Source organism: Heterocephalus glaber, unplaced genomic scaffold (assembly GCF_053883595.1).
Source record: "Heterocephalus glaber isolate CG9 unplaced genomic scaffold, H.glaber_assembly_v1.0 deba00001150, whole genome shotgun sequence".
NCBI lineage: Eukaryota > Metazoa > Chordata > Mammalia > Rodentia > Bathyergidae > Heterocephalus > Heterocephalus glaber.
The window spans coordinates 2,643,899-2,658,099 of NW_028258204.1; the positions used below are offsets into that span (position 1 = coordinate 2,643,899).

Consider the following 14,201-nt stretch of genomic DNA (forward strand, 5'->3'; position numbering starts at 1 on the left):
ATGCTGCTCCAACAGGGGGCTTCTCCCAGCCCTGTCACCAGCCCTCAGGCAGGGCCAAGGGTGGGAGGACCTCCCTGGAGGAAGAGGGCTGTTCACCACTGCCACCCACGTCCAGGCTCAGCCCGTGGGGACCCACAGAGTGATCGCCCCCATGTGTCTGCTTTGGCCGATCCTTGCATAGCCACACACAGGGTAGCATCTGATCTCAGGGTCCACCTGTTACAGCTGTGCGGGGACAGCACAGGCAGGAGAGAGAGCAGGTGCAGACCTGGGATCTGCCAGCCCACAGCCAGCACTGCCCCTTCTGTGCTCTCAGCCCTGTCCCCTGTGCATCCTCCCCGACCTAGCCCTTGACTCAGGGGAGGCCAGCCAGGTGGCCTGTGAACCTTCACTGTGACAACCACGGACACCCCTTACTTCACCCGTGTGCATGGGGCCTGAGCTGGGCTCCCCCAAACTCTCTGAGCCCCTGAGTGCATGGGCAGGAGGTGGCTCCCACCCCTGTGCACAGGGGCTCACTGAGGCTCGGGGAGGGTGAGGTGAGCCCATGATCCAGAACTGGGAGGTGGGCAGCAAGGCCTGAGGGCCCCCAGTTTCCTGTCCTCCCTGGGATCCCCAGCAGCCCGGCCTCCCCAACATGGCACCTGTAGCTCTTTGTGTCCTCAGGACGAGCTGTGCTGGCCCCGAGGTGAGCAGTGAGGCTGGGGTCACACAGGGGCTCCTGGGCCTCCTTGTCTGGGCTCAGTGCAGAGCTCTGAGTGGGGCAGAGGTGCAGCCTGCAGCCTGAGGGTCAGGGCCGGCCCCTGCTCCATGATGTCCCTCATGCCTGGCACTGTGTGGAGGAGGAGGGGAAGATGGGAAGCCAGGTGGGCGCTCAGGAAGAAGCCCCCTAGCCATGCCCAGTGCCAGCCCTTCATGCTATTGGCCTCATCCTTTTCCACAGAGTCACCCTGTGTCAGGAGGAGGGTCCCAAATCAAGCCCTACCTGAAATTCCTGCCAGCCCTGCTGCTGATCCCACTGCTGCTGTGCTGTTGCTGGGGACTGTGGTGGAGGAAGGTAAGGGTTTCTGCTACCCGGCACTGCACACACCTTCCTGCCAAGGGACAGGGACATGTGGCAGCCCGTGATCCAGCTGTGGACCATCTCCATCTGCTCCAAGGTTTTCCTGTGACTCAGGGTCACAACCCTAGTTCTAGGCAGGCTCCTTTAGGCCTCGTTTCCAGAAGAGAGACCACTCCAGGGGCCCTCATCAGAAAGTCTGCAGACCCTAGGAGGACACATATCCAGGAGCCTCTGTGTGGGGAAGGAGACAGGGTACCCATGGAGCACCGATGGCCCAGATGCAGGGTGGTGCTGACCAGGGAGGACTGGCTGGGGCAGCTGTGCCTTGAATCCCATGGGACCTACCTACATGTCTCCACACCATACATACCGCCCCTGTCACTGAGCAGACTGTGAGGCCTGAGCTGGGCTGGGTGGAAGAGGACGGAGCGGCCGCCATGCACCCACGGGGAGCTCATAGCAGCCTCTGCTCGGCCACAAGGGAAATGTCACCAGTGCCTGGTTGCGGCCAGGGCCTGGGCACAGCAGAGCCTGGGGTGCAGGGCATGCGGAGCACTGGGCAACTAGGTGGAAGGAGGCATCCAGAACTGGAGGAGGGAGTAGAGAGCAGGCCTGAAGGGGCTGATGTCCAGCCCGGAACAGGTGCCTGGCTCTGGCCAGGACGGAGCCAGCAGGGACGGTAGGGTGCACCTGGCAAGGATCAGCAGGGAGGGCTGAGGACAGCCAGGTTCCCAGAGGGAGGAAGAGGCCGGAGTGCACTGTGGTGCAGGGTGGGTTGGGGGTGACAGTGCCTTGGCCCACCATAGAGGGAGGGGTGGGTCAGGTGGGCTTCTGGGCACAGTGCCACAGAGACAGGGTGCCCAACACGCACCCCAAAGCTGTGTCCTACTTGCTGCTTCAGACCAGGGTCCCCTAGGCTGCAGGGCTCAGGCAGAGCCCACCCACCCCAGCAGCCCGGGCTGTGTCTGTCTTCCATTCCAGCACCGCCAGGAGCCACCACCACCTCCACCTGAGCCTGAAATGGTTAGTGGAGGTCTGAGTCCAGACATCTTCACGCACCCAGGACTGTGCTATCCTTCCAAAGGGGCACCAGGCAGCCTGTGCCTAGGTTCTCCCACCCCTCTGGGCAAAGGAAATGGGACATGAGGTCAAGGAGAGGACAGGAGACTCAATGACATCCCCAGACAGCACCCCCAGGCTCTAGCACCTCCTGATCCTAGGCACAAGTCTTCCCCACAAGGCATTTGGGGAACTCTCAGTGAAACCATAGCAACCCTTACACTCTCAGCCCATGCTGTGTTTCTTTATGTTCCAGCTCAAGCCACCACCCGCACCCAGGCCACAAATGGTGAGTCCTGCTTTGTGTCCTGATGCTGGCACAGATCCATGCAGGGTAGCAACCATCAAATGAGGCAACCGGGAAGCCTGTGCCCAAATCTTCCACCCACCTGTGTGAAGGAGAGGGGACAGAGGGTCAAGGAGGAAATAACAGGAGACTCAGTGACATCCCCAGACAGCACCCCCAGGCCCCAACACCTGCTGGTCCTGACCTTTGTCACAGACAGAGCACCTTGGGGACCTGCTTCAGCAGTCACCGTCCCTACTGCCCTGATGGGCTATTCAGCCCCAAAGGTGTTTCTGGGATCTGAACACTCAGGGTTTTGGGAAAGGAGAGCTGGCTCTGTGTCCACCCTGGCTGTGTTGGGCTCCCTTGGATTCAACTTCATCTCTGTCTCCTGCAGGGCCAGGGCTGGGCTGGGCCCAGCCTTGTGGACACAGGGCTGAGGGTGGAGAGGTCTGGGGGCTGAGCTGCGAGGCTCTTCCCAGGAGAGCACAGGGATGGGGCGGGGGCAGCCTGGGGCTCAGCTGAGTGGGACCGGAAGTGCTAAGTGGCTGGGCCAGGGGACCCGGCAGGGGGTACCAGGAAACAGGGTGCTGCCTGGGACCTGTGCTTGCAGCACTGTGGCCTGGGGAGGTGGCATCTGCAAGGCCAGGGGGAGGGGAAAGTCACCTGCCAGTGCCCCGATCCCTGCACAGCCCCTTGCCAGTCTTCGGCCAGCCAGGGGGACCTCAGGAGACCAAGACTCTGCCCTGGGATTGTGGGCAGTCGGGGCAGAGCCAGATGTGGGAAGCAGGGGAGTTTGGCTGTTCTTCCACACAGGGCCCTCCCCTCGCTGTGGGTGCTGCTTACTGTCCTTTCTGTCACCCCGAAACCTTAGCTGACCCCACATGCAGGTGCCAGGTCAAGGTCCCCATGTCTCTGCTCCCCAGGGCCTTCAGACAGCTCTTTTTCACTTCTAGGAGCCAGAAAGGGAGAAATTGCTTCCTCCTCCTCCCCCACCATACACTCCCTCTCAGCAGCCACCCCCACCTCCTCCTCCTCCTCCTATAAACACGAGGCCCACTGTGATCGTCCACCGCTGCGGGTGCAGGAAGGCCAGAACCATAAAGGTGAGAAGGCCTAGGGTGGGGGCCATGACCCTGATGGTCACTCTGGGGACAGGAGCTCTGGGCCCTGAGCCTGGGAGGGCACGTGGCTCTGTGGCACTGTGGTTCTTGGTGCCAGTGGACAGCCAGAAACCTGGCCATGTCTATGCTATGCTGCTTCCTGAGTGCCACATTTGTGTTTCAGGGAAATCTGGGTTCCTCCTGCAACTGTGGCTACCCAAGCTGCCACCAAATGCCACGGACATGGTGTCAGCCCAGAACGGTGAGTGGAACATTGGAAAGCTCTCTTTGGGTAGCATGACCCCTGCTTTGTTTCTGGGATGTGGCTCAGGGCTGAGCCAGGCACATGCTGAGGGGGCCCCCCAGGACACGGGACATGGAGCTCATAGCTTCCCAGATGGTGTCTTGATGTGGCACCCATGCCAACCCTTGACTGGTGAGCTGGGCCAGGAAGACAGGTGGACCAGGCTATCCAGCACAGACCCATTTACCAGATGTGTCATTGTCTGGCAACCATGGGGAGAAGCCACATAATTAGGATTGTTTCCTTGGAATGTCCTGCCCCTGAGGGCTGGTAATCACCACATCCTCCTTCGGGCCAGCTGAGAGCCCAGGACTGTCCCTGTGTTCCCTTGTAATCCTCCCACAAACTGCAGTAGCCAATTATTTTTTCCCAGTTTACCCAGGGGACAGAAGCCCAGAGAGTCTGCATGACAGAGCCTCAGAGGGAGAAATCAGAACTTGAATTTGAGCCTGACTCCCTCTTCCCCACTGCCCAGATCCCTGCTGGGTCAGCCTCAGGACTGTCCTGCTCAGGCCCGTCCTGCTCAGGCCCAAGTCCCTAAACCTCTAGATGCTCCTGGGCCACAGCCCAGCCCTCTGCACAAACAGGGCTGGGGACAGGAGGATGTTTGGTGCCTTGCTCCCTGAATCAGGCAACTCCGTCTCAGTGGCTGGGCACATGGAATATCTAGAAGGTCCGTGTTGCTTGGACGCCCTGGTGCTGCTCAGGAAAAGCAGCTAGGCACCCAGGCCCAGGGACTCCAGCAGGGCTGCTTGGCGTGGAGGCTGTGGCTTCTCCAGCAGGGGGCTCTGGTCTCTCTCTGATGGGGTTCTCAGGCCTGCCCTGCTTGTCTGCGTGCCCATTCTCCACATTACTTCTTGTGGGGCTCCCATTATCACAGCCCGAGTGGCCCTTGTACTCCATTCCTGTCCTATGCACTGGACTGGGGTGACATCCAGTGTCCACTGGAGAGGGAGGACAGAGCAAGGGGCAGAGGTGTGAAAATGCCTTCCCCCAAGCAGAGGAAAGCAACAGACCAGGTAGTGGATGCTGGAACAAAGCTCAGAGGGTGAGGCTCAGGATCTGAGGGCAACCCTGTCACAAAGGCTTGGTGGCAGGCTCCCAGTGATTGTAGAGAACTCTAACAGCTGCCCAGCTGTGCCAGGCCCCCTCCACTACTGTTTCGGCAGGTTCACCCTGCAATCCTATGGCGAGGAGCCCTGTGTCACTGGTGGCAATGCAGAGGCCCATAGGGTGAGAGGAAGTTTCCCAAGGGCACCCAGATAGTCAGGGCCAGCATCCAGGGCTATGTTCAATCAACAGAGCTCTTTCTGGAACCCAGGGAAGCTCATACTACTTAGATCTGGCCTTCCTTCTGGCTCCTGTGCCACCATCTAATTTGACCTCATCCATTCCTACTGTAGTCCTAGAGGCCCTCCTGAGTGTCTGATAAGGTTTTGGCCAGGCACCCAAGTCCAAGGTGTGTCTCCTGTGCACTGTGCCCTGAGAGAGCTCTGCAGAGTACACAGGGCCCTGACACCAGCCTAGCCTACTCGGCAAGCTCAGCTAGGTTCCCACTTGCTGGGATGAGCCTGGGGCTACATCATCGGGGGTGCCCCTCTGGCTGAGCACAAGAGGATCCTATATCATGGGAACCCACTTGGTGGCCAGCTTAGGTAACTTCACCACCCCAGCAACTTGATCCCAGGTACAGGGTAGAGCCATCAACCAGGTGTCCTTCCCAGGACAGGTGTTGCTGGCCCTCTCTCCCCGCAAGTCACCTGTGTGCCCCACACCCCTCTTCCTGAAGCTGTGCTCAGAGTCTTGCCCATAGGACTGGCAGGGGTCTCTCCAAACTCCTCCTCCTCCTCCTGGTGTCAGGTGATAGCTGACCTGGGCATGAAAACAAGCTCCACAGGTAATGAGCCTGTTCATATGAACCTGGCCTAGAATTTATAGGAGCTGCTACCCCATGTCACCAGACAGGGTCCAAGGCAGTCCCCAAAGCTGAATAAGGAACCTAACTCACACGGTCCTGATCTGTAGGTTCACTGACTGCCATCCCAAAAAATAATAATTTTTAAGACTCATCAGTAAGAGACACAGGAAAGGTTTATTAGATAGAAATTAAAAGGAATACACTCAAAGAAATAGAGATCAGGCCCAAGGGAGAGAGGCATATTATTTCTGGAAGCCAGAAACTGCTTCTCTTGGAGGGAGATGGAGACGTCAGGAAAAGGTGGCCCACACCCCAGAAGGATGCTGGTCCATATTACATGTATGAGCCCAGGCTTTGGTTTTGGTATTTTTTTAATTTTAGGATGGATAATGTAAGCATTCTTTGATTCCTATCAACCTGTTCCTTTATCTTAGGTTCAGGTTTCTACTCCACTTTCTCAGTTAAGCCAACTTATGGACTTGCAGTTTTCCTGAGGAATTTTGGGTGTGGTGGGTCTGGAAGGAAAGGGGCCTAAAGTTAATCAAGGGAAGGCTGATCTGGACATCTTGGGTGATTCATTGTCATGGCAGCCCCCGAGGGATTGCAGCTGTCTGTTATATAGACTCTGTTCTGAGTGCTTCCCACAAATGGGTGCTTTTAATTAAACCAACAACTATGGTTGCAGGGAAGGTAGAGTCTGCAAAGTGGAGTAAGTTGCCCATAGCCACGTAGCCAGGAGACCACAGGGCCTGCCTCCAGCAGCTCAGATCCAGGGACCCCTTCTGTTATACAAAGTGGTCACCACAGTGCATACTGCAGCCATGGAAACTGAGCCTCTGATGTTTAGTGATGGTTTCAGAATGCAGGATTATCACTGTGCCGTGAAATGACCCAGGGGAAGCAATGTCCCCAGCATCATACTGTCAGGGTGAGATCTATGAAAACATCCAGAAAGTACATCTTTCTGCCCAAAATGTGCTACATACAAAACACTTGTGAATATTTGTATCTTGGTTTTCACACTACTTGCTGACTTCCTAACTTTGAACATACCTGTTATTTGCTGGGAAACTGTTGTTCTGGGTAGCAGTCACAGCATAGTGACAGATGGGCCACAGAATGCATTCAGGAGCAAGGGGCACCTGCATTCTTCTCCTTCTAACCTTGACGTGGGAGGAACTAGGCCAAGGGACACTGTGATAAAGCCAAGTGGTGGCGCTCCATTGCCCAGGAATTCTAACCTAACTGTCCTGCAAGCCAAAGTCTCAGGTCCCAGGTATAGGTTTGCCATGGCAGCTGGCAGTCCTCTGACCCCACCCACCTACACACACACACACACACACACACACACACATGCAAGCACACACACCTCTATGAAATAATCAGGAAATACAGAAACAGAGCTCCCAGCACTGGAAGAAAAAGCCATCTGTCAAATTCTTGCTGATAACTTTGGGAAATGTCCCTTCACTGTGAAGTGGTTGAGTGATGTAAGAAATAACTGTTTGCTGGCTCAGACCTCTGCATTTGGTAGACAGGCTGACAGGAAAGAGGAACCTCCCCCTCCCCTTGCAATTACACAGACTCTGGGCCTCTACAGCCCACTGGAGGCAGACCCTGTGGTGTGGTGTCCCCGACCCATCTTCATGCATGTTCCTGCAGCTCCAGCCCCCTCCCTTGCACTCATGCTCTTGAGGGGTAAGCGCTAGGCCTGGGATGATTGCACATGTTCGAGAGTAAATAAGCAGAAAATCTGGAAATAAGCAAAACAGATTCCATTCTGTTCCTAGAAACAATAAAAACCCAAATGCCTATGCAACAGAAATATACCCACTTGTGATGAAAAGACATCACAAAGCCTTACTCATTGCTGTAAGAGAAGATTTGAAAATATAAAAGCCTGAACCATAGTGTCATATTTTCCCAGAGCAAGTCATGAGCATCATACTACTTTAGTGAAAATTGTAATGAAATATTTTAAGGAATTTGATCAAAATGATTCTAAAGTTCACTCAAAATAGTAAAGAGTCTAGAACCTTTAAGGAATTTTCAAAAGGGAAAAATAATGAAGGAAACTTTGCCTTATCCTATATCATCAAGACCTTAAGCTCCAACAATTAAAATAATGGTCCCATCAAACAATAGCCCCAAATCAACCAAGCACCACCTGGAATAAATATGCTTTGCAGTTACAGCACTTGCCCAAGGCGATCAAACTGGGAATGCGGGCATACTCAGATGGACTTATGTATGTTTACTGCTTGTTTAATGATTTTGTAAAAACTTTTTTTAGTACCGGGGATCAAACTCAGGAGCGTGCACTTGCGGGGCAGGCTGTGGAACCACTGAGCTAAATCCTCAGTCCCAATTTTGTAAAATTTGACAAGCTATTGGGAAAAAGTACAAACTGAAGCTTCATTTCATGACATAATAGAATAAATCCCAAGTGGTTTCAAATGTTAAATAGGTAAAAAGTATTACTGCTAAGAAGTACAATAAAATGCAAGTAACTTATGTCAGCATAGAGATCTAGGCAAGCATTAAAGCAGTGGGAAGAACTCACAAAGGAAAACAGTCATGGGGTTAACTGTCCCCATTAATTCAGCAAAGATTATTCCACATCAGGTGCTGAGGACATACAGTGAAGCAGAAGAAAGTTCCACCATCATGATGGGCTTACATTTTCTTTGGGGAATGTCAGGGGATAACACATATGGTCCAGAGAATTGGAAGTCGCTGATATGCCAGCAAATGTCTGGCTGGCCAGAGAAGACACTGACATTTACACTGAAAATGAGTTGGTAAGAGTAAGTCAGTGAAGTGAAAATCAGAGGAACTCCTTCCAAGGAGAAGAAACAACCAGTACAAATGCCCTGGGGCAGGTTGGACTTCATGAAGCGAAAGGCAAGAATCAAACACTGTCTTTGTTATCCAAGTCAAGCTGTTCTCAACAACAGTTATCATCGCACTTATGTGGAGGGGGGAGACAGACATAGAGCAGCCATGTGGGTGTGAGTGTTGACAGGAACAAGCTTTGCTGAAGCAGTGGTCTTGTGTCTGGACTCACAGATAAAAGCTCTCTGTTGAGCCAGGAGTTTGGCTCAGTGGTTCTCCCACTTGCCTTGTAAGTGCAGGGTCCTGAGTTCGATCCCCAGTACCAAAAATAAATAAATAAATAAATAAACAAAAGCTCTCTTTTGACAAATGAATAGGCAAATGAATAAATGGATGGATGAGCATGCCCAGTCAGACATGCTCCTGCAAGTAGACTTACGGTCCTTTCTGACATAAGGAGGCTTTTCCTATCTGATGTACATGAAGGGACAGGAATCTATTCTGGGAACAACTGCAGTGAATGAAGAGGAGCCCCTGTGGCAGTTTCAAGGGTGACCACAGCAGAACTTGGCTCAGCCACATTGGATTGCTTAACCTCTCTGAGCTCTACCTTTTCCATCTCACAAAAGGGGATAAAAAGAAACTCCTGCAGTTATAAAGAAAGCTGGACCACACCATGGCAGACAGAAGGGACAGCCAGGTGCACCAATAAAGCCACATGACCAGGAGTTCTCGAGGTCCTGTCTCTAGATTCAATCCAGGCCCACTGGTCATCGCCTGCACCTGGCAGCAGATGCCCTCTTCAGCATCAGGATGGACAGGCAGCTTGGGCTCCTTGGCTGTTGGGGACATCAGGAATGGAGACACCTGCCTGGGAATGTGAACCCCAGGAGAATCCCAGAGTTCCTCTTCCTCTTTCTGAGCTACTGTTTCCCTTTTGCACATTTCAAGGTGAAGCCCCACAGTAGGGGGCGCTGAGACACAAGGTGCTCCATGTGATTTCTTCTGGCACTTTTCCTGGTCCTCTTTCCATGTGTGGGAGAGGGTGAGAACACAGCAGACAAACTCAGAACTGGGACGGGGGAGGAGACAGGGCAGAGGACAGATTCCCCATCTGTAGCACTTGCCCAGCCAGGAGCTATTGCCTGCCAATGCCAGTGTCTATTCAGATTTTTGAACCCCAGAGTTGTGGGTGAAGAGTAGATCTGTGGTATAATTTGCCAATCAGTGGAAAGGTGTGCATGGGAAGGTACCATAATAAAGCCAGTTAGAGTCCCCAAAAAGGAAGTTTTTTGCATGCTTTGGAATTCTGGGATCCTATTTTGTCTCTTGTGAATCTTTCAAGAACATAGGAAAATCCTTCAAGCCCCATCAATTAATTTTAATGGTTTGAGCACATTGTTTTGCTCTGATGAGTGCACCTGACTCAAATTCATTTGTGGTTTGTTGGATGACTTTTGTCCTAGTTTGTCTAGCCTGTGACCAATTTTCCCTAGTTGCATGGAAATTGTTTTGAGACTGGCAGATGTCATAATAGTACTCTTGCCTATCTGTGACCTATTTGTCCTTACAAAGGAGATTTTTTTTCTTTAGAAATCAGAGTCCCTTGTTTCCTTGGAGATCAAGTGCCTTGTTGGCTTTTAAGCGGCCATACCATTTTCAGCATTTAGATGTTCATTTCTGCTCTTGAAAAAAGTTCAGAAACAAGCAGGGAGTAAAAGAGCCAAATTACTTATAGATACATATAAAAAATGAAATCAAAATAGGAGAATTAACAAAACTTTTAAACTAAGTGTACAGATAAAATGAAATATGTAATCAAGCATGGAAAATCAAGAGTGAATTCACCAGAAAAGACCTGCGGTCCTTACAGACAGAATGTGAGTTCTTAGAAACCAGAAAGACACCTATCCTTATACCAGAAAAGGCTCACAGAAAAGTTATAGTCCCAAGACTAATGGTAAGGTTCTTTAATTAAGGTACCCTTATGCAAAATAGGTCCCAAATAAATTCAATGGGAACTCCCAGGCAAAATGAAAGGGGCCCCACCTAAGAGAAGATGCACTGGGGCAGAAAGGTAAGCATAGAGAGGGGGGAACACAGGGGTCAAGGTGGGCACTGCACCTGGTCCCCAGAGTCACTGATGTCTTCTGCAGGTGATCTCTTCTCACATCCCACTTCTGACACCAAACATACCACACTAAATAACCATGAGAGACTCTCCAGTGGTGATGAGTTTATTGGGGTGATGCAGAGCATGGCAGTGGGAACATGCACAGCAGGAGAAACCACGGCCTTATTAAAAGGGCTAAGCAGAGGGGAACTTGAAAGGCAAAACAACAACTATGTAGTTATTTTGAACCAAGACTCCCTGGCTGCAAGGATTCATAAAAGGGTATTACAGGATCAATAACAAAGGTGGCCTTGGCTGTACAGTTAATGTATAGATGTCTTTGTAGCAGTATTTTTCAGTATAAGGGATTTAAAAAGGGAAGAGCCTTCAGCATCTGGGCCTACTGGTTGCTGTGAATCTGTGTATTTGTAAACCCACTGATTTGAAAGCTTTGTGGTGGCCTTGGTTCAAAGTTGTGGTCCTGGCAGAGACTTTTGCAATTGTGCTTCTCCAACAACCATCCATGAGATGCCCTTCTTCATAAACTCTCAGCTTTATCTACTTTAATTTTCATTTTTATTAGTACTTGACCCAAGTGACTCCATCTTGATTGTGGTTGGATTTGATTCACAGCATCGACAAGGAAGGCCCACACTGCCCATCCCGATGGGCCCAGACTTCATCCCCTTCAGCTGGCACCTGCAGCCTCTGGCCTAACTCCCACTGGCATCTTGGTGATCTCCCTCTCCTCTTCCTTTCAGGGGAGGTACACCAACAGCACCCTGATCAGTCCCCACTGTGAGCAGGCCTCCCGTGACCAGAAGATCTGCCGCCAACCCAGCAGGAAGTCCAACCACCTTACACAGCCACCATGTATGCCGAGCATCTGCCTTCCACACAGCAGGAAGTGTGTCTCCATGCCACAGATACCTTGCACCCCACGGATGCACCTATCTCCCAGCCAGGAGAATGTCCCACTCAGTATCTTACACAGTGTCACCACCTCCCAGCCAGATGATCCAAGTGTCCTCCCAGAATCCTGCCGCTGCTCTTGCCCCTCACCCGGAAATCCGCAGAATCCCCTGGTCACTCCCATCTCCACTGCCCAATCTCTAATGGCACAAAAACCTGTAATTAAGAGATCTCTGTTTCTGAACTGAACATAATGTATTCTGTCTTGGTTTATTATCAAAAGGTATTGGGTTTTGTTGCTCATCAATAAGAGTCTGTCATCTGGGAGATGCTCCGGTCTGAAACATATCTGTGCTACACCTGCCAGGACCCACACCGTCACAAGCCCAGGTGATTCCAGCAGATGCCCTGCATTTCACCAGAGAAGAAAGTGTGATCCTCACAGTGCTGTGTAGCACATGGCATCCTACCACCCAGCACATGCACCACTGTTTTCATGACCAACCACCTAGGACCAGGGCACACAGGCATGGGAACCCAACAAGGGGCCCTGAGGACCTCCGGAGGGTTCCCAGGGGCCGGGTCCAGGCTGCCCAGTTGTCCCTAATCCATCCTGAGAATTCATTAAATGGCAGCTCCCATCTGCCCCCTTCTCCCTGCAGGCTGCCTTCAGCTTTGCAGGTGAATTTCTGTAAAGTTCGCACAAGCAGAAAAAGGCCAGACTTTGGACTTCACTCAGCATGGATTTAACAGGATGGCCAGTGAGGACCATGCTGCCCCCACCTTTTCAAAGTGACAGGGATCGCTGGAGTGGCTGTGTCACCCATGTAGGGGTCATTCACAGGCTTTCTCTAGGTCCCATAACTTTGACCTTTCATTCATTCCAGGAACTGTTGTTCCTTGTCCCTTCCTCCACTTCTCTGTCCCGCATTATCCTGAGCTGCCACAGCCTGGGCTCCACACCTTGGTCTCGCCTGCTGCCAGGATGGGACCTGGGTGGTGCCCACCCTTCTCAGCCTCTCTTCCATCTGCAGCTGGTTACGAGAGGCTTCCAGGGAAACAGAGTCACCATCCAGGCAATGGAGAAGGGAGCTACGATCCAGGGATGGACTTGGTGGTCCAGTCTGAGCCCCTTGGGAAACTCAGACCCAGAGCAGCTGGGAGAACAAGCAGCAGCGCCCCCCCCCAACCAGGGCACAGCCTGACAGTCCTACTGGAATCTGAGGCCAAACTTGGTCAATTTTTTATTGCAGTTTCTATAAGTCGTGTGCATACAGAGATTTTTTTAAACAAAGACATGAACATCCTCAGTGTCCTGCTAGACAGGGAGAGGTATTTAAGTTAAGGGCTCCTAGCCAGGCTGAAGGGTACAGAAGGGACAGTCACAGGTGCCATGCTTTGTGGGGAGGGATGGACACCCCCCCCGGAGTGCAGTGACTGGCTCTAGACTGCCTTCACCTTGTCACTTCACAGGTTCTAGGTCACCAGGGTACTGCATCCTCTGTTGGTCACTCAAGGACTCCAACATACCAGGGGGCTGTTCCACCCAGGAAGCTTCTTCTGAGATGGCTTCCAGGCCACCAAAGAAAGGTGGCAGGCTGGGCTTTTTACACCCACATCCAGGCATCCTGCAGGGAGCTCAAACATGACATGTAGACACAGAGAAGGTTGCCATGGAATCCAGGTGTGGCCCAAGAAGGAGGAGTCAGTGTGGCTTTGTAGGGAGCTTCTTGTCTGTCACGGCTCCCATCACTGAGGGCAACAACCATGGGGTTGTAGATCCCCTGATGGGTCCCTTCACCTGGGCCATTTGAGCCCAAGAAATACACACTGGAGGCAGATTGGCATGTAGGGTGTATTAGCCAGCTCTCTCATACCTGGGACAAAATACCTGACACACACAACTGGCTCACAGTTTTGATGAGTTCAGTTCATGGTCAGCTGGCTCCAAGGCAAAAACAGCATGGTGGAAGGGTATGGAAGAGAAAAGCTGCTCATATCCTAGCAGCCAGGTAAAAGAAAGAAGGAGGGCAGCTGGGTGGTGACCAGGCCCAGGGACCCAGCCTCACCATAGCCACCAGGACTGAAGGCACAAGCAGGCTGGAAAAATATTCCCAAATCTCTAAATTGTAAGTCTTTCAGATGAATGGCAAAACTTGCAAACACATCACAGACCACATGGGAATGTGCCCCAGCGTATGAGCATGTGTTTCCTCCTGCCAGCTAGGGAGATGCCATGGGAACATTTCAGAAACCCTGTCATTGGTCTGTCCGGGCTACACAGAAGCAGGGCCCGAGAGGAGACAGAAGGACAGACTAGGTGGCTGTGGGTCACTGGTCTGCGGTCAGAAGGGCAGACAGGTCTCAGTGGCCAGACACTGCAAAGCCCCCAGGAGCACTCTTGGCCTTCTCCTTAAGGTCCCCCTGCTCTATGGCCATGTAGCCCCCGAACTTGGTGTCTTCCCTCTCCCTGCCTCTGTGTCCCTCTCCTGTGGTTTTTACCTTGTCTATGCACCTGGCTGCCACTGCCCACCTCCAGTCCCTGTTTGCCTGTCCTCTGCCCAGATGACCTGCAGAAGCTGACTGGCTGCTCCCCAGGGCCACTGAT

General features: G+C 52.4%; 1 protein-coding gene across 2 annotated transcripts in view; it reads left to right on the forward strand.

Annotated features, from left to right (window-relative positions):
- Nucleotides 1-12,092, forward strand: part of LOC147828277 (anthrax toxin receptor-like) — a 28,626-nt gene extending 16,534 nt beyond the window's left edge. For both annotated transcript variants that reach the window (XM_087210625.1, XM_087210626.1), the window contains exons 13-17: nucleotides 944-1,057; nucleotides 2,379-2,411; nucleotides 3,365-3,514; nucleotides 3,696-3,773; nucleotides 11,443-12,092. In XM_087210625.1, coding sequence (XP_087066751.1) covers nucleotides 944-1,057; nucleotides 2,379-2,411; nucleotides 3,365-3,514; nucleotides 3,696-3,773; nucleotides 11,443-11,841 — 774 coding nt within the window. In that variant the 3' untranslated portion in view covers nucleotides 11,842-12,092. The remainder of the gene's footprint in view (nucleotides 1-943; nucleotides 1,058-2,378; nucleotides 2,412-3,364; nucleotides 3,515-3,695; nucleotides 3,774-11,442) is intronic.
- Nucleotides 12,093-14,201: the final 2,109 nt, after the last annotated feature.